Source organism: Lipophrys pholis, assembly GCF_963383615.2.
Source record: "Lipophrys pholis genome assembly, chromosome: 18".
NCBI classification, from domain to species: domain Eukaryota; kingdom Metazoa; phylum Chordata; class Actinopteri; order Blenniiformes; family Blenniidae; genus Lipophrys; species Lipophrys pholis.
The window spans coordinates 25,305,323-25,325,060 of NC_137646.1; the positions used below are offsets into that span (position 1 = coordinate 25,305,323).

At 47.0% G+C, this 19,738-nt stretch overlaps 1 protein-coding gene across 1 annotated transcript in view; it reads right to left on the bottom strand.

The window, feature by feature from the left end:
- Positions 1-683: 683 nt before the first annotated feature.
- Positions 684-19,738, bottom strand: part of exoc6b (exocyst complex component 6B) — a 78,820-nt gene continuing 59,765 nt past the window's right edge. The window contains exons 21-22 of the mRNA XM_080486069.1: positions 4,366-4,478; positions 684-3,091 (exon numbers count right to left, since the gene is read on the bottom strand). Of these exons, the coding sequence (XP_080342195.1) occupies positions 2,965-3,091; positions 4,366-4,478 (240 nt within the window). The 3' untranslated portion in view covers positions 684-2,964. The remainder of the gene's footprint in view (positions 3,092-4,365; positions 4,479-19,738) is intronic.

Here is a 19,738-nt window from a genome sequence, read left to right on the forward strand (position 1 = left end):
GGAGGGAGGAGGAAGCAGGGAGGAAGGAGGAGGAGGGAGGGGGAGGAGGAGTGAGGAAGGAGGGAGGAAGGAGGGATAAGGAGGAGGAGGAAGGGGGAGGAGGGGGGAAGGACGGAGGAGGGAGGAAGGAGGGAGGAGGAAGCAGGGAGGAAGGAGGAGGAGGGGGAGGAGGAGTGAGGAAGGAGGAAGGAGGAGGGAGAAGGAGGAGGAGGAAGGAGGAGGAGGGGGGAGGAGGAGGAAGAGGAGAAGGGAGGAGGAGGAGGAGGAAGGAGGGGCGACGAAGAGGAAAACCGTGGAAGTGTTGCTAAAGCAGCACGGTCAACTCTCGCTGTCGGGGAAATATCTTTCTTTCAAAGAATTCTATTTCTAACATGACAACAATCATCGTCATAGAAACGGGAAAAAATATATATATATATTTTTTAAGTGAACCCAAACTAACAGATATCATGTGGAGTTCCTCAAGGCTCCATCCTCGGGCCCCTTTATTTAAAATCTACACGTTCTCTCCGGCTCAGATGCTGGAAAATTCACATCATGATATTTATATAGACGACACACAACTTTATATATATATATTTATATATATATATATATATATGTATGTGTGATTTATCAGTGAATGAGCGAAAGCCTCAGTTCATATATCAACGTTAATAATCACACGTGGAACAAACTTCTTTAACAAATCATGGACTTATTTTATTGTTTATTCTCCATTTAATGTATTTCCTTCTTGCTATTTAATTACTTTGAATATTTTTCATGCAAGTTTTTTCGTGAATGAACGTTGGTACTGTCGGTACTGTCGGTACCGTCGGTACCGTGTACAGAAGGAAAGCTCGGAAAACAAACTGCAGTTTATATTTCTCTTTTATTACATGTTTGTTGGCATTTGTCAACTTTATTAGTATTTAGTTTTCATTTATTAGTGGTTTAATACAATAGTGAGCAGTGCTTCCGTCTCCATGACAACAAAACAAAGAAATCCCAAACCCCCGAAAAAACTAAACAACTGAGCAGCGGCAGCGGCAGCGGCAGCGGCAGCGGCAGCGGCAGCGGCAGCGGCAGCGGCGTACGAACTGTGGGCAGGTCAAAGGTCAAAGGAGCTTCAATTTCTCAGCAGAGTTCCGTGGTGTTTACTCCTGTCCTCTCCCAACTGGGAAATGGGAAATTCCCACCTACATAAATGCATCATAACGAATCCAGGATTAACTGGTAAATGGGAACGTTCCAATAATTTGCGTAGGTACATTTGAGGTAGTGGTTTTTTAATGATGTCCTCTTAACTGTGTTAGCTTAGCATTTAGCATGCGAAGCCTTTATTGCCTTGTTACTTTATAAAACTGAGGCTCCATCATATTTTCCATTTGTCATACGATTCCCATCGCGCCAACTTGTTGGCCATTTCCTGTCTTCAACTGGGAAATGGGACGTTTCCACCTGCGTCATTAGCAACCGGGAAGTGGGAAAGTTCCATTTTCTGCACCCGGTTAGCTTAGCCTAGCATCCTGTTGGAATGTGAACTCTCCCAACTGGGAAATGGGAATTCCAACCAGTTGAACCACAGTAACTTCTCCAGGCTGTTAGGGTGGAATAGTGAATTCTGTCCAGAGTGCGAACGCCGCTAATGCTAATGCTAATGCTGCTGCTACACAAAATCCAGCAAAGGCACGTTGACTCCCGACGGCCCGGTTCCCTTTGTGACCCGATACAAACTAATAATAGGCGGGGAAAAAAAAATTACAAACGAGAAAAACTTGCTGAAACACACAAAATGACGTACTGTCCCTTTAACGACGCCGCTGCGACTATTGCACCCGGGAGAAGAAACCAAAGGAAGACGTTAGTTTTTAGCGTTGTGCTTTACGTTAATCCAGAAAACTAGTTTTTATTTTATGTCAAAACACTCGTCTGGTTTATGGAAGCGTTCGCGTTAGTACGACGGTTTCTATACGTTTTAATACAGGAGGGTTCAGAGCGGTTGCCAGGTTGGCAGTTTATCCCCTTATTAAAAAAAATAAATATTTCTCCCATGACCATGAGGGTTTCCCTCCCCCCACCATCCTTCGAGGACTCCCGGTTGCCAGATCTCATCCCCCCTTTCGGCATTCAAGTGTTAGCAGGGAAAACGGGTTGCCATGTTGTGTTTCGCCGTAACATTCATTAGTCTTTTTTGACCGACACCAATTTGATCTCGGCGGTTTTTGGCCGCTTAAAAAAAAAAAAAAAAAAAAAAAAAGACGACGTTACATTCAACGTGTTGGAAGACATTTAAAAAAACAAAAAAGCCGAACTGACGCTACCGACGGAGAAATGGCCCCAAAGTCCAGAGTTTCGTGCAGGAAGGACGGGCGGCGCCGGCACTTCGTACAACCTCCCGGCAAAAGACGTGGATTTATTCAGTCGTTTGATGGCGAATGAAGAAGAATTCAGGAGCGCCGAGACGTTTTGCTCTCGAGATAAAACAAAAGTTTTTATTCTCAAATCCCACAGAAAGACCAAAAGTCACCGTGAGATACCTGAAAGGCACCGGGTCAGTATCAGAACTCTGAGGCCGTGAGGAAGAACGAGGCGCGGCCAGCTTGGGGTCGTCGTTTTTCTCGTTGGGAATGGCACACCTGCTGGGGACTATTTTCTGCGGTGGAGGAATTAAAAGATTGGATTTTGGCACATAGGAGCTTTTTACTGAACTTAGAATGACGACGCCTGGCACAGTGAAGGACTTAATCCAAGGTGGGGATTGAAGAGACGACATCTTTGGGTCTTTTTGTTGGGAGAAAACTGGAGAATAAAAGCAGCGGTTCTCATGAAGAGACTGAACTGAGCACCGGACTCCTCCTGCTCATCCTGGGAGCTTCTTGGTTGGGGTTGGTTGAGGTGCGTAGGAACACATCGGCCCCTGGATGGAGGGTGGGCGGGGTCGGCTGATTGGCCGGCGGCTGATTGGCTGATTGGCCGCTCTCAGGCTTGGTGCTGCGCGATGAGGCTGCGCAGCTGCTTGATGACGGCGTCGATGAGCTTCTGCCGGTCGCGGTCGGTCTTCCTGAACTGGGCGAAGACGTTGTTCTTCCGGCTCGTCTCCCTCATCCTGGAGGACGACAAGACGTCAGAATAATCCAATAATCCGGAAGGAAAGAGTCAAAACCAAACGCAGCCCTGTGTGTGTGTGTGTGTGTGTGTGTGTGTGTGTGTTAGTACAAAACAACTCAGATTAGACGATTTGAATGTTCATGCAGGTTTGGGTTTACAAACTCAGGCTTCGTTACAATTAAAAACTAACGAGCAACATCGATTAATCCCAAATCCGTAAAAACTAATCCAGAAATATGAATCAAATAAAACTAAACCATAAGAATGGCGGGGAGAAATATATATATAGAATATTACTGTCGCCATGGTAACGATCGGTATCGTGGCACAACAATAATAATCTGCGGTATCCTGGTGGTTAACTTTAGTGTTTATTACTCATTACTGCAATACCAAAGTGATCTTCACACACACACACACACACACACACACACGGGACGATACTCACGGCTTAAATAACCTGGAAAAACGTGACGGACAAGAAACAGAAAACAGCAACTGAGATGGAGACAAAGAAAATCCAGACAGTCTGAAGGACTGGATTAAATCTGAAGGACTGGATTAAATCTGAAGGATTGGATTAATTCTGAAGGATTAGATTGAATCTGAAGGATTAGATTAAATCTGAAAGATTAGATTAAATCTGAAGGACTGGATTAAATCTGAAAATTTAGATTAAATCTGAAGGACTGCATTAAATCTCAAAGATCAGATTTAAACTAAATTTTCAGGTTTAATCTAAAGGATTAGATTGAATCTGAAAGTTTATATTACATTTGAAAGATTAGATTAAATCTGAAGGATTGGATTGAATCTGAAAGATTAGATTAAATCTAAAGGATTAGATTAAATCTGAAAGATTAGATTAAATCTCAAAGATTAGATTAAATCTCAAAGATTAGATTAAATCTGAAGGATTAGATTGAATCTGAAAGTGTATATTAAATTTGAAAGATTAGATTAAATCTGAAGGACTGGATTAAATCTGAAAGATTAGATTAAATCTGAAGGATTAGATTGAATCTGAAAAATTAGATTAAATCTGAAGGAAGCATCATGAGAAATAAAGATCAGGTAGGACTCGAGTTAAAAATAATTTTTTTCTGCTTAATAAGAATAAAATTAAGTTTTGTGTAGAAAATGGTTTTATAAAAATAAAAGTAGTGAAACCAAAAATCTGAGAAAAAGTGAGAAAGTGAACAGACGTCATGAACGAGTGAATGAATGAATGAACGAGTGAGTGAGAGTGAGAGTGAGAGAGTGAGAGCTCACTTCTCCAGCAGGGTCAGAGCAGCGTTGGGATTGACTCTCAGGTATTTGCAGGCAGCTTTGCCGTAGTCGGCCAGGTAGGAGGACCAGTCCCACTGGGTGAAGAGATCCAGCAGCTGAACGGAGGAACAACAAGAACGTCAACAACTTCTCCTTCAAAACCACGAGCGGCTCGTCAACCGGCACAGCAGAGCAGGGAACGTTTAAAAACCAAAGAGAAAAGAAGAGAAAAGACTCATGAGTTGAGAAACTGGGAATCTGCTGTGATTCTTTGTTTACAAGATTTTTTTTGTTTCAGAAAAGTTTTGCATTCACACGTTTTAAAAAAATGACGTGTTTCCATGGAAACGCTGAACGTTTGTTTCTCGAATGAGTCCGCACGCGGAGAACAACCCGCCCTCAGAGTCGCGACAAGACTCCTCGGAGACGGGAGTCCGAGAGCTTTTAAAAAGTTTTCCTCCCGTTTCCATGGAGACGGGAGTCCGAGAGTTTAAAAAAAGTTTTCCTCCCGTTTCCATGGAGACGGGAGTCCGAGAGCTTTTAAAATAAGTTTTCCTCCCGTTTCCATGGAGACGGGAGTCCAAGAGTTTAAAAAAAGTTTTCCTCCCGTTTCCATGGAGACGGGAGTCCGAGAGTTTAAAAAAAGTTTTCCTCCCGTTTCCATGGAGACGGGAGTCCGAGAGCTTTTAAAAAAAGTTTTCCTCCCGTTTCCATGGAGACGGGAGTCCGAGAGCTTTTAAAAAGTTTTCCTCCCGTTTCCATGGAGACGGGAGTCCGAGAGGTTAAAAAAAGTTTTCCTCCCGTTTCCATGGACACTGGAGTCCGAGAGTTTTTAAAAAGTTTTCCTCCCGTTTCCATGGAGACGGGAGTCCAAGAGTTTAAAAAAAGTTTTCCTCCCGTTTCCATGGAGACAGGAGTCCAAGAGTTTTAAAAAAGTTTTCCTCCCGTTTCCATGGAGACGGGAGTCCGAGAGCTTTTAAAAAAGTTTTCCTCCCGTTTCCATGGAGACGGGAGTTCAAGAGTTTTTAAAAAGTGCCGTTTTCACTGCCACCGAGCTCCGTCGTCGTGGAAACGGACCCTCAAAACGAAGGTTTTTGTCTCCTAAAGACGTCTACAACTAAAAAAAAAACTAAGAAGGAAAGACTGAAGGAGGTGAAACGTTTTTTTTCTTCTTTTTGAAATGATCCACATTTCAAAGTGTTGCATAACCTGCTGAACTCCTCACACACACACACACACACACGCACGCACGCACGCACGCACGCACACGAGCAGGGAGCCCCAGTGAACTCTGGGTAACACCAAACACACACAGATCCGGAGAGAGAAACCATATGTGAGCGAGGGATGAGAGAAGAGGAGGAGGAGGAGGAGGAGGAGGAGGAAGAGGAGGAGGAGGAGGGCAGAGCGATGGAGAGCAAAACCACATGTGGAGAAGGAAGAGAGAGAAAAAGAGAGAGCAGGAGAAGAAGAGGCGGAGGGTAAAGGAAGGGCAGACGGAGATGGACGATAAGACGGAGGAGAGACGCTCCAAGTCTCACAAACACAAGGTTGACGGTTCAATTCCCCACAGGTGGAAGTGAAGAGAGTCAATGTGAACAGAAGTGAAGTCGGTTTACAGTCGAACCAGAATCTAGATTAGAATCGTCTGTCTGGTAGATTATTTCTCTCTCATATATATATATATATATATAATAAAGGACATATTGGAAAAATATATTTATTTGTTTAATAAACAAGACGACGTCATGTTAACGAAAAATGTGTTGATTTGGGATTTTTGAGGGAAAAAATTAATAAAAAAAAAAAATTTGATTTCAAGAATAAAAAAATTTGGGGGTAAAAATAAATATTTTGAAGAAGATTGAAATACTAATTAACATAAAATGATTCAATAAGAAATACTTGTATATAGAGAGAAAAGTGGCGGGGGGGGGGGGGGGGGGGGGTTTTGATACGATTAAGATTTTTGTAGTTTGGCTGCGGCTCATTTGGCAAAGCGACTCGTCTCTCAATCATAAGGTTGCAGGTTCGATTCCCTGTCTGTGTTTTCATGTTTAAACATGAAAACACAGACAAGACGTGAAACGTTTCAGCAGTTTGAAGTGTAAACTTTACGAAACGTGGAAGTTTTAATCCGGACCGTCGTCGTCCCCGGAGGGGGGGAAAGGAGGCGAAGGGTTTTCTGAGGACGGCGAGCCGCCGCCGCCATCGCCGCCGCCGCCGGTCCCCACGGAGACGGGGGAAAAAGCCCCGCGGTGACATCTCGCCTAACGCGGTCGTAAAGAAGCGGAGCGACACTTTCTCATGGCGCCGCGCCTCCGATTCCTCCCGCCTCTTTATGCTCGTACCTGCTTGTTTACACGGCGGGATTAGCGGGTCGCGCCGCGGCCGAGCGAGGGGGTGAACTCCGGGACAGCGGGAGAGCGAGCGGCGAGCCAGAAGTGAGAGGAGGAGGAGAGAACAGCGAAGGAAGGAAGGAAGGAAGGAAGGAAGGAAGCGTTGGTCTTGTCGTCTCCGCGTGAAGCCAAGTTGTTGAAGTATTCAGGACACTTCCTGTTTTCTGGAGCGACTCGGAGGTGAAGTCGGGTCGAGGTCGTGACCTCGTGACCTCGTGACCCCGTCGCACCTGAAGAGAAGCTCTTCTCTCTCCTAACAGAACCGAACCGACTGAAGAACTTTTCTTTCCTGTTTAATCTCATTAAATCAAATCTGCTGTTTTGTTTTTCCACCGACGAGTCAAACGTTTAGTTTTAATCTTCACGGCCTCAGACTGACGACGACCTTCATCATCATCTTCCTTCATCTGTTCTTCCTCCTCCTCCTCCTCCTCTTCCTCTCTGGCCTCCACTCGTTTTGTTTTCGTTCTTGGACGTGGGATTCGGTTGTTTGCTCTCCTGGATTCACCACATAAACAGAAGCGGCTTGTTTACGAACTCCGACAAACTACTAGTTTGTGTTCTGACCCCGTCGAGCTCAGAACCTGATTCTACACCTGGTTCAACGTGAGGAAGGTTCACACAGTAGGAGGAGGAGGAGGAGGAGGGAGGAGGAGGAGGGAGGAGGACGGAGAGATAAGACCGATTGTATCGGAGGAGGAGAGGAAAAAAAGTGAAAGCTTTCCAAAAAAAAAAAAAAAAGACGAGCCACACACACACACACACACACACAGGAGCCGGCAGGTCCACACACACCTGACCCGCGATTCACCCTAAACACACACACACACACACACACACACACACACACACACACACACACACACACACACACACACACACACACACACACACACACACACACACACACACACACACACACACACACACACACACACACACACACACACACACACACACACACTGCAGGTCTCTCTCTCTTCACCTCTCGCTGAACTCCTCCCTCCGTCTCGCTCCCCCTCTCTCACCTCGCCGTGACCCCCCCCCTCCCCCCCTCGCCGCTATCGCTCCCGTCTCCTCGCTCGCACTCACATTATTGCTTCCTCCGATTCTTCTGAGGGACGAGCGGAGAGAGGGAGGGAGGGAGAGAGGGAGGGAGAGAGGGAGGGAGGGAGAGAGGGAGGGAGAGAGAGAGAGAGAGAGAACAAAATGCGCAGAATGTCGCCTCCAAACTTTTCTTGTTTGTGTTTTCGCCTCGTTTTTCTGGCCGCTAATGGCTCCTTCACCTCCCGTCATCCCTCACTCTCCCCCTCCACTCCTCCCTCTCCTCCTCCAGCGTCTTCTTCACCTCCTCTCGCTCGCTCTCCATCACCTCCATCCTGCCCTGCAGCTTCACTCCTTCCTTCGATTTTCTTCTTACCTTTTCACCTCCCTCTCCTCCTTTCTCTACGTTTATTCCCTTTCTTTTTACCCCAAAGTATCTCTCTCTTTTCCTCCTAATGTCTCCATCAGCTCCTCTTCCTCCTCTTCATCAACCCTTTTTCTCCTTTCCATTCATTTTACCCAGGGAAGCATCGACAAGTACAAGTACAAGTACTAACCTTCAGTTACTTGCCAGTACTGAGTACCAATACGAGTACTTATTAAATACAATCAAACCTGATTCATGCTCATATAATCATTTGGTTCGTTCACATTCAACTTTAGAACCGGATCAAACCGCCTGGAAAACGTCCCGCAGTTACACCAGCTGGTCATGTGGGGGCGCTGCGGCCTGAAACAAACCCTGAGCGGAGAGGAAGTGAAGAAGAAACACGGCTCATTGATTGGTCCGGACCGAACGAGGAAGTACCGCCCTGTGAGCCCGTGGTGGCTAGGCTAGTTAGCTCGTGGCTAAAGGGTCGCTACAAACAACCACGACGTGACGTCTTCAGACCAGATCTCAACAAGAGTCTTCCTCACTTCTTCCTCCTCTCTTCTTCTCTTCTTCCTCCTCTCTACTTCCTCCTCTCTTCTTCCTCACTACTTCCTCCTCTCTTCTCTCTTCTTCCTCACTTCACTACTTCCTCCTCTCTTCTCTCTTCTTCCTCACTTCACTACTTCCTCCTCTCTTCTCTCTTCTTCCTCACTTCACTACTTCCTCCTCTCTTCTTCCTCACTACTTCTTCCTCACTACTCCTCTCTTCTTCCTCACTACTTCTCTCTTCTTCCTCTCTTCTTCCTCACTAATTCTCTCTTCTTCCTCACTAATTCTCTCTTCTTCCTCACTAATTCTCTCTTCTTCCTCACTTCACTACTTCCTCCTCTCTTCTTCCTCACTTCACTACTTCCTCCTCTCTTCTTCCTCACTTCACTACTTCCTTCTCTCTTCCTCCTCACTACTTGTTCCTCCTCTCTTCTTCCTCACTACTTCTCTCTTCCTCCTCACTACTTCTCTCTTCCTCCTCACTACTTCTTCCTCCTCTCTTCTTCCTCACTACTTCTCTCTTCCTCCTCACTACTTCTCTCTTCCTCCTCACTACTTCTCTCTTCCTCCTCACTACTTCTTCCTCCTCTCTTCTTCCTCACTACTTCTCTCTTCCTCCTCACTACTTCTTCCTCCTCTCTTCTTCCTCACTACTTCTCTCTTCCTCCTCACTACTTCTTCCTCACTACTTCTTCCTCCTCTCTTCTTCCTCACTTCTTCACTACTTCCTCCTCTCTTCTTCCTCACTACTTCTCTCTTCCTCCTCACTACTTCTTCCTCCTCTCTTCTTCCTCACTTCTTCACTACTTCCTCCTCTCTTCTTCCTCACTACTCCACGTCTGAATGCCATATATTTTTTCTAACTTGTTTATTCTTCGTCTGCTTCTTCCGTTCCTGTGTTTACTACCCAGAATGCATTGCGCTCCGTATGGAATCAAACAGGAGAACGTGAAAACGCCCTGATCATCACATTTAGTGGTAAAGTTAGTAAAATAAGGATATGTTGACTAGTAGAGTAAATGTCTAACCGAGAGTCAAACGAACAGTTTTTTCTTCTGTCGGCAGACGAAGTCGTCAATCAAACAAGACGATGCGACTTTGTCTTTTATCTGGTGGAGTTTTGCCGAAGCAGTTCCAGTCTGGACGTTTGACCTCCGGCTAGAAGCTCAAAGGGCATTAAAAGGAGGGAAAGAAACACCACTTTCTCTGACACTCGTCTGTCGTCGGCCGTCTCTCCTCAGCTCCGTCACTAAACCCTCACTTAACTCCGGGGATCAAAGGTCGCGGTCCGCAGACACCCGTCACTCAGGCTTTTGTTCCGCCTGTCGGCCCCGAGTGTGTTTAAGGTCAAGCGGCGGAGAAGAAAGACGTCTGGCATGTTTTACCGCGGGGGAGGAGAAGGATGGCGCGTCCCGACACCTGTCCGTCACCGCCCAGAGCCGAGCCTTCTGACAGGACAGAACCAGGAGAAACAACAAGACTCTTTCCTCTCAAGTCGACTCGGCTTCGTTTCACCGCCGCGTTCCGGCAGGTCAAGAGTTTTCTACAGGTCACAGAGTGACAGACGATCACCGATCCCTCAACAACATCCAGAGGATTTGGCTCGATGAAGAAAAAACAAACTGATTGGCCGGGATTTTCCCCCTCATGGTGTCTCAGTTCAGACCATCTCACCTGCTGCCGACTCGTGTCGGGAGTACGGGGGTGTGGAAAAGTAGTTTCTCGTCTGTTTGTCGACAAAAAGTCGGTATTTTGTCGCAGAGGGAAGCGGGGAGGTCGGATGATGTCGAGGGTTTGTTCTTATATAGTCGGAGTCTCTGAATGTGTTTTGTACGACTGCCAAAAAAAACACAGAAAAATGTTCTCGTTTTGTTGTTGATTCCATCAAACAAACCAACGGGCTGATTTATTGATTCCAACTTTTGCACTATTGAAGCTACCAACTGATTTCGTCACTCGGGTCAATCCGAGCACACGAGAGGAAGCCCAGCTGCGTCGCTCGCCAGCAACACAATCTGAGTGACGATCTGCAGGGAAACAGACGTTACACTTAACCCCGGAGTCCCCCCCCCACCCGACCTCCGACAACAAGAGGCCCAGAGGTTATCAGCCAAGGCTGATGAGCTACCGACTCTCTGAGCTGAGCTCACACACAAACTTTCATTTTCCTGGAGACGCTGTTCTGTTTGTGTTTTCTCTTCCTGCAGCTCATGAGCCTCGTATTCCTGCTTCTCGGGCTCGGGATGTTTATCGCCACTCGACGGGGAGCTAATTTTAGGCTGGAATGAAATCAAAACCAAAGAGCGCGTATCTCCCGTAAATCTCATCAGAACGCCGGCCGCACGCCACGCTCCCGCTCCCGCAGCGGGGTTATTAACCCACGGAGGGCCGAGGCCAGATACCATCGCGGCTGTTGTTTGGCGACGCTCGGCGGGGGAGTTCTCATTAAGCGGGGGGGTGTCAGAGGTCAGCCAAAGAACAACAGAACGGGAGCTTGCTCAAAAGCACTTCAGCAGGAAGATGTTTAATACTAAAGTACCTTCCTGAAAGTTAATTTTCCAGTATAATACTGTTTGTTTTTAATCTTACCGACAAGTTCCGACTGTTTCCGTAACTCGAGCCTCTAACGCGTCGCGTCATGACATCATGAACTGGAGTTTTGTCGCGTTAGAAACACTAACGTTAATGCTGACAAGATTTATGAACCGACGATCACAAAAGGAATCTAACCGCTGCATTAAGGTGGCGTCAACCGAACGCGCTCGTTTTTGGCGAAAACTTTCACGTTTGCACGGCGACGATGTGGTGAGCGGGCCGAGTGGAGTTTACGCTGATGAACATCTCTGAATGCGAGAACGTTTATGTTTATTAACATCTTTGATCGTTTATAAATGTCTGAGCGTCTCTGAATGTTTCTCAACATTTCCAAACGTCTCTGAAGCTTTATAAACGTCTGAACATCTATAGACGTTTATAAAGCTTCAGAGACATTTATAAATGTTCATAAACGTCTCTGAACCTTTATAAACTATGAACCTTTATAAACGTCTCAACCTTTATAAACTCTCTGAATCTTTATAAACGTCTCAATCTTTATAAACGTCTCAATCTTTATAAACGTCTCTGAATCTTTATAAACTATGAACCTTTATAAACGTCTCTGAACCTTTATAAACGTCTCTGAATCTTTATAAACTATGAACCTTTATAAACGTCTCTGAACCTTTATAAACGTCTCTGAATCTTTATAAACTATGAACATTTATAAACTCTCTGAATCTTTATAAACTATGAACATTTATAAAGTCTCTGAATCTTTATAAACGTCTGAACATTTATAAACGTCTGAATCTTTACAAACTGAACTTTTAAGAACATCTTGGAACAACTCTAAATGCTTCTCAACGTTTCTGAACTCTGAGCTACCTCACGGACTGACATCTCCCTCAACTTCTGCCCCTTTCTTTCCTCTTCCCTCCCTCCTTCCTTCCTTCCTTCCCTCTCTCCCTCCCTCCCTCCAGCAGCAGTGACAGGGAAGTTGTGCGACCTCCTAAAAAAAAAAAAGAAAGTTAGAAGGCTGAAATTGAACGAGTGCGGAGCTTAAAAAAAAAAAAAAAAAGAGAGAAAAAACAAAACCGATAGAAAAGTGCTGGTGGTTCAACCAGGGGTCTCCGCTGTCAATTAGACACTGCGCAGACGGAGAGAGGGCGAGCGAGAGAGGTGGACGGACGGAGAGAGAGAGAGAGAGAGAGAGAGAGAGAGAGAGAGAGAGAGAGAGAGGAGGTAAACGAGAGAAATCTCAAAAAGAATGATTGGGGAAATATTACAGGACTGCAGCAGAAAAGGGAAAGAGGTCAGGCGGAGGGTAACTGGATGTTACGGAGGAGAAGAAGGAGCGAGCTGAGAAACGGGGAGACGATAAACGAGTGCAGGCTGAAGTCAGACGGGCCTGCTGGGAGCAAATAAAGACTGAATACTCCAAAACAAACAGGGCTGGAAGAACGGCGGCTTTTAGCTGCGCGACCGACTCAATTTAGACTCAAGACACTTGGAAAAGGTCACTTCAGCCTCCGACGGTTCTTCTGCTCCGGCCGGATACTTCTTAGAGGTAATTCTGGGATGACTGGTCTAATCTGAGGCCAATTTCAGCAGATTAAACTCATAATCACTCTGAAATCGATATTTTTATTACTTTTTTAAGCTGATCTGTCTCCCTTAAGTTGTTCTACAGTTGTTCCTAATCTGAAACAAATAATAGCAGACGGTTGTATTATTGTGAGTATTTTCACATTGAATCGTTTATTTCTCTCTGCGGCTACTAGAATGTCTCGATCCATAAGCCCCGCCCCCTTCAGTCGGCTTTATAAGCAGCTTCTCTGCATCTCATCGCTCAGAATGGTTCCGGTGTGTGAGGTTAGGGACAATGTCAAATCTAATGAGTGAAGTTCTAGAATCACATAGAGAGAGAGTTGGGGGGGGGGGGGGGGGGGGGCACCACATTATGACAAGATTAAACCACCAGAGACATAAAAATAAGAACAAAAACAAATAAAAAGCTACAAAGAATTACCGCCACGGACAAAAGAACATCTCGACCATAAAGGCCAAATATTGATTCAAAAAAAAAAATAATTTAAAATTCTGCAAAAAATAGCAAAAAATATCAACCTAAACACCTAAATATTAATTAAAAAATGGCAAAAGTTTACCTGTAAGAGAGAAAATATCACTATTAAGAAAATAAAAGACCAAAAAAAAGACTAAAGAGGGAATAAAAGATCACAAGCAGTGTGGAGAGCAAAGGAAAGTAAAATGACAAAATGTTTATTGATATCGAATTTCCTGGAGGACGCTATGGAGGAGCTGAAAATCCAGAAGACATGGGACCCCCCGCCCCCCCCCACCCCCACCAACCCCCGAAACAGGAAGTGGCTGAAAGGTGAGAGCCGCCGCAGGGTTTCTACTTTTCAGTTTGACCATGAAATGACCGCAAACACACACAGGAAGGGGTGTAGATGCAGGTCGTATTGGGGTGGGGGTGGTGGTGGTGGGGGGGGGGAGGAGGTCACGGCTGATAAGGTAGAACAATGAACCCGACCCGGTCGCCGGGCGGTCGACTGTACCGATACAACAAGTCACTGCGATTGTTGTGAGACTTCACATGACTCAGAGCTTTTTTTAATAGTGTGTGTGTGTGTGTGTGTGTGTGTGTGTGTGTGTGTGTGTGTGTGTGTGTCTGCTAGTTCAAGCCACCTTGACACCCCCCCCCCCGATCCCTGACCGTTACTTGACCATCAGTCGGAAGTGGAGAGAGCGGCCGCTCTCCGACCGACCAATCAGCTGGCAGGAGACTCCTGCTGCTGTGACCAGCGCCTGACCTGTTGTCACGGCGATAAGGCCGGCCACAGACGGGGCCAGGAAGTTGAAGCAGGGGCCGAGAGAAGCACACACACACACACACACAACACACACACACACACACACACACACACACACACACACACACACACACACACACACACACACACACACACACACACACACACACACACACACACACACACACACACACACACACACACACACTGCTGCAAATGTTTGTGTGCAAGTGTGACTTTAAGTTCCATTACAGGAATAGTAAAGTTTGAGGGAAGCACTCTGTCCTCGACGGGTGTGTGTGTGTGTGTGTGTGTGTGTGTGTGTGTGTGTGTGTGTGTGTTTGTGTGTGTGTGTGTGTGTGTGTGTGTGTGTGTGTGTGTGTGTGTGTGTGTGTCTGTGTGAGAGATGTAGATCAGATAAGGATGTTTTCGGCGGTGGGACGGCTCGTTCTCACCCCTCCCTGGCACCGGTACTTATCCCACTGACCTCACACTGCACCCACTCTGGTGTGTGTGTGTGTGTGTGTGTGTGTGTGTGTGTGTGTGTGTGTGTGTGTGTGTGTGTGTGTGTGTGTGTGTGTGTGTGTGTGTGTGTTGTGAAACACGACGTCCAGTAATCACACTTTGAGGAAGCAGGTTGGAGGAGGAGATGAGACGATCGTCTCCTGACGCAGCAAAACACAAAGAAAAGAGAAGAAGACTCTCGTCTTCCTCCTCAACAACGTCCGACACTCCAGTCCTTCGTCCCGCCTCCCGACGCGCCCGTAGTAAAAAATAGACACGCAACTTTTTGAAAGTGGCTCCCAAGGTGGAACTTCTTGAAAATGCTCCGGCGACGCAGGGGAGAAACGCAACTTTTTCAAACACGCTCAGATTTCAACTCCATGTAAACTGGGAGAAACGCAACTTTTGAAAACGCTCCGACTACGATAGAGGAGGAAAGGCAGTGTCTTGAAAATGGCACTTTTTAAAAATGCTCCCGATTCTGTCGATATGAAAACAAACGAAAAGTGCAACTTCTCGAACCCGCTCAGACTCCATGTAAACGGGGGGGAACGCAACTTTTTGAAAGCGCCCCGATTCCGTCGTCTCCATGGAAATGGGAGGAGGAAAGGCAACTTTTTGAAAACGCTCCGTCTCCATGGAAACGACGCAACTTTTTGGGAAACACTGCATCATTTTCAAAACGTTGCCTATTAAAGGCCAAACTTTTCTGAAACGATTCCGTTTGAAATGTTGTCATGGAAACGGGGATTCCGTCGGCAGGACGGCGAGAGGCGGCAGCTGGGCGGCCGTTAATGTAACTTCTGTTACCGTGTAACTAATTTGATCAAAGTAATCCCGAACGACGGCGTCGGACCGTCGATTCCGTGAGAAGTTTTAAAAGTTCTGCAGCGGACGTGTCGCTGCGCTCCGTCTCCATGTCTCCTCCCTCCTCCTCCTCCAATAGATCGGCGGGCGAGCATTTAGATGTCCGTCTGCTGCTCATCCTCCCTTCGCCCCTCTTTCTTCTCCGCTCATCCCGCTCTTTCACCCCTCCGCACTCCTCTATTCATCCCCCCTTCTGTGTGCGGGGTCAGACGGCTGAAGGGAAGTGTCAGCCTCCCGAGGAGCGAGCGAGAGACCACCCCGGACGAGCGTATCACTTTCACCTGACTGCACTCTTTCACTGCTCATCCCTCGCTTTTCCTCCGCTTGTTTTTTTCCCCCCCTCTCCCGGTGGGTTCAGAACCGGGCCAGGACGCTCCTTCCTCCTCCTCCCCCTCCTCCTCCTCCTGTCATCTTCCTCCGGACTCATTCATCTCTTCACACTGCTTTTCTTTTGTCCTCCTCCTGCTTCTTCCCTCGTTCCCCCTCCGTCTGCAGAGGCTGGAGGTCCACCTGTTGCTGGTGTGTGTGTGTGTGTGCACGCACTTTGCGTGTGTGTACATGTATGTGTGTGTGTGTGTGTGTGTGGCCAACGTATCCCGTTTATCTGTGATGTCGTCAGCAGTCCTCCTACTGAACCTGAACACACACACACACACACACACACACACACACACACACACACACACACACACACACACACACACACACACACACACACACACACACACACACACACACACACACACACACACACACACACACACACACACACACACACACACACACACACACACACACACACACACACACAGCTGTCCCGGTGTGACCTCAGCTCTCAGGAATGTGACAGTAGCAGATTTTTCTGCCTCCTTCATCTTTCTGACCTCGTCTATCTCGCTGCTGTCCTCATCCTCACCTCTGCCCCCCCCCCCCCCACACCCCCCACACCACCACCCCCACCTCCTCGCTCTCCCTCCCGCCTCCCCGGCGCCACCTTTCTTCAACGTGAAGTCATGACAACCCTCGAACCCGACTGCTCCTCTACAGAAGCTTCACACCTGAAAGGCACAATATGGAGATGAACTAAAGGGGGGCGGAGCTTAGCCAAAGCTCGTTTCACCTCACAGACTAGAACTGATCGCAAAAACATTAAACAGAAATTAAAGTCAAAGTGACAAAAATCTAGAAACTCAAATTGACGCAAAAAGAAAATATAAAATCGTCACAAGGCGTCAAATAAAAACGACTGCGGGGACAAAAATAAATGTAATTTTCCAAAGTGATCAAAACTCAGAACAGAGTCCAGCACGGACTCGATCTGCGTCGGGGAGTCGGTTTCAGGTCGGAGCTCCAGGAAGTGAATCACTTGTTCGGCGGCGGCGGAGGAGAAAATCTATTCCTCCTCGTTTGTGAGTTTCTGTCGGACTGGAGCAGAAACCCGGTGTCATGGAAACGACGGCTAAATAAAGCAGCAGTAAACAACAGTGCGATGCGACGGACGGTTTCCTGGAGGAGTGCATCACTTCTTCTTTCCACGGGAGTCGGACGAGTGGGAGGAAGCGAGTGGCGGCGGTGGCGGCGGCGGCGGCGGCGGCGGGGGGGGGGGCGCTCCGGCCAGGAACAATGAAAGGACCAACGCAGCGCCGGGGACTCCAGTGCAGGTTTTCCTGCTTCCCAGAACCGAGGATTCATCCCGGCGCTTTTAAAAGTGACGATGAGTTTAAAAAGTGTAGCTCCATATTCGGCTCGGCGTCGTACTACAGGTACCGACGACGCGTGGAGGCAGGTTCGGGCCGTCGGGACATTTGGGCCTCGTTTCCACGACAACGTTTTCGTAAATTTTAATCCGTTTCCATGGAGACGGAGTCAGAGTGTTTTCGTAAAGTTGCCTCCCTCCCTCTCTCTGGTTGCGAGGAGGTGAGATGGAGGTTTTCTCTCCCGCTGGGCCTCATTTCACACACACACACACACACACACACACACACACACACACACACACACACACACACACACACACACACACACACACACACACACACACACACACACACACACACACACACACACACACACACACACACACACACACACACACACACACACACACACAGTGTGACATGTTGCTCTGGAGGGAGCGAGGAAACCTCCCGAGTTGACGGCCGAGATAAACGTCGACTCGCTTCGGGAGAGACGGTGATAAAAAAGATTGGATGGGAAGAAAGATGGAATAGTAACTGGAGGAGAGAGAGAGAGAGAGAGAGAGAGAGAGAGAGAGAGAGAGAGAGAGAGAGAGAGAGAGAGAGAGAGAGAGACAGAGAGAGAGAGAGAGAGAGAGACAGAGAGAGGGACAGAGACAGAGAGAGAGAGGGGGGGAGAGAGAGAGACTGACAGAGAGAGACAGAGAGAGAGAGCGACAGAGACAGAGAGAGAGAGAGACAGAGACAGAGAGAGACAGAGACAGAGAGAGACTGACAGAGAGAGAGAGAGAGACAGAGACAGAGAGAGACTGACAGAGAGAGAGAGACAGAGAGAGAGAGAGACTGACAGAGAGAGAGAGAGAGACAGAGAGAGAGAGAGAGACAGAGAGAGAGACAGAGAGAGAGAGACAGACAGAGACAGAGACAGAGAGAGAGAGAGACAGAGAGAGAGAGGGAGAGAGACAGAGAGAGAGAGGGGGGGGAGAGAGAGAGAGACAGAGAGAGAGAGAGACAGAGAGAGACAGAGAGAGAGAGAGAGAGAGAGAGAAGCAGTTCTTTCACTAAATTGAAGCAGGTTTCGTTTTCATCTATTCATTGGTTTTTGTATGTTTGTATTTTAAAAACTTTTCGCAAAAAAACTATTAACCTGAATCGCATGAACTCTTCAGGGATGATTCGTCATCATTTAAGGACCAATCCTTTAGATTCTGGGACGTTAACGACAAACCGTTTCCGAATAAATCCCCCAAAAACTACGGGGAAAAAAAGTCCCATACAAAGCGGATGAGAGAGGCACTTCACGATCAGAGGAGATCAGCGTCTGTTGCCATGGAGACGCTTCCCGCTCAGTGTTTCAGCGACGAAGCCGTCTGACCAACCGAATTAGCATCGATCTGAGCTAACGGCTATCACGCTACCGATGCTAACTCGGTTCCACAGACAAATGTGGCGTTGGTGAAGGTCTGCGTTCTACCGAGTGTAGCTCTAGTTTATTTATTTAATTCATTGTGAAACTAAAAAATAAACGATACTGAATAAAAGTTTTCAGAAACTTGAAACTTGGAGGAACAAAAAAGTTGCACATGATCGATTCTGTCCAAACTATTTTATTTATTTATTTATTTTCTCTTTAAATGATGTGTTCCTGTTACATAAGTTAAAAAAAAAGAATATCCACAGATGTGTTGTTTCTGCAGTTTTAGAGGTCGAGTAACAAGAAAAGTAAAGGTGACAAGATTTAAAAAAAAAAAAAAAAAGAAAAAAGGAATTAAAGTTTAAAGTTAATTAAAACTTCTCTTTTCCTCTCCTCACTCACTTTTTCCACAAAGTCTTCAGAGAAAGTAGAGAAAAGATGGAATTTGACTGTCTGTGGTCGACCAAAGGAACGAACCCGGGACCAATCAGTGACAGAGGACACACACACACACACACACACACACACACACACACACACACACACACACACACACACACACACACACACACACACACACACACACACACACACACACACACACACACACACACACACACACACACACACACACACACACACACACACACACACACACACAGAAGGTGAAAGAATGCACGCCTGGCGTAGAAACGAGTAGAGAATGGGATGAGTGGAACTCTACTGTTGCAGGCGTTTTGTTGGGGGGGCGCCACACCGCCACACACACACCGCCACACACACACCGCCACACACACACACACACACACACACACACACACACACACACACACACACACACACACACACACACACACACACACACACACACACACACACACACACACACACACACACACACACACACACACACACACACACACACACACACACACACACACACACACACACACACACACACACACACACACGGAGGGCCAGCCAAAGGTTTGAAGTAACCACAGACTTCTGGATGTTCTAAATATAGACGGATTGATAGAATCTGTGGAAAAGTGCAGCCTGGGGGATTGCGCACACACACACACACACACACACGTATATATACACAAACACGTATACACACACACATACACACACACACACTCTGACGC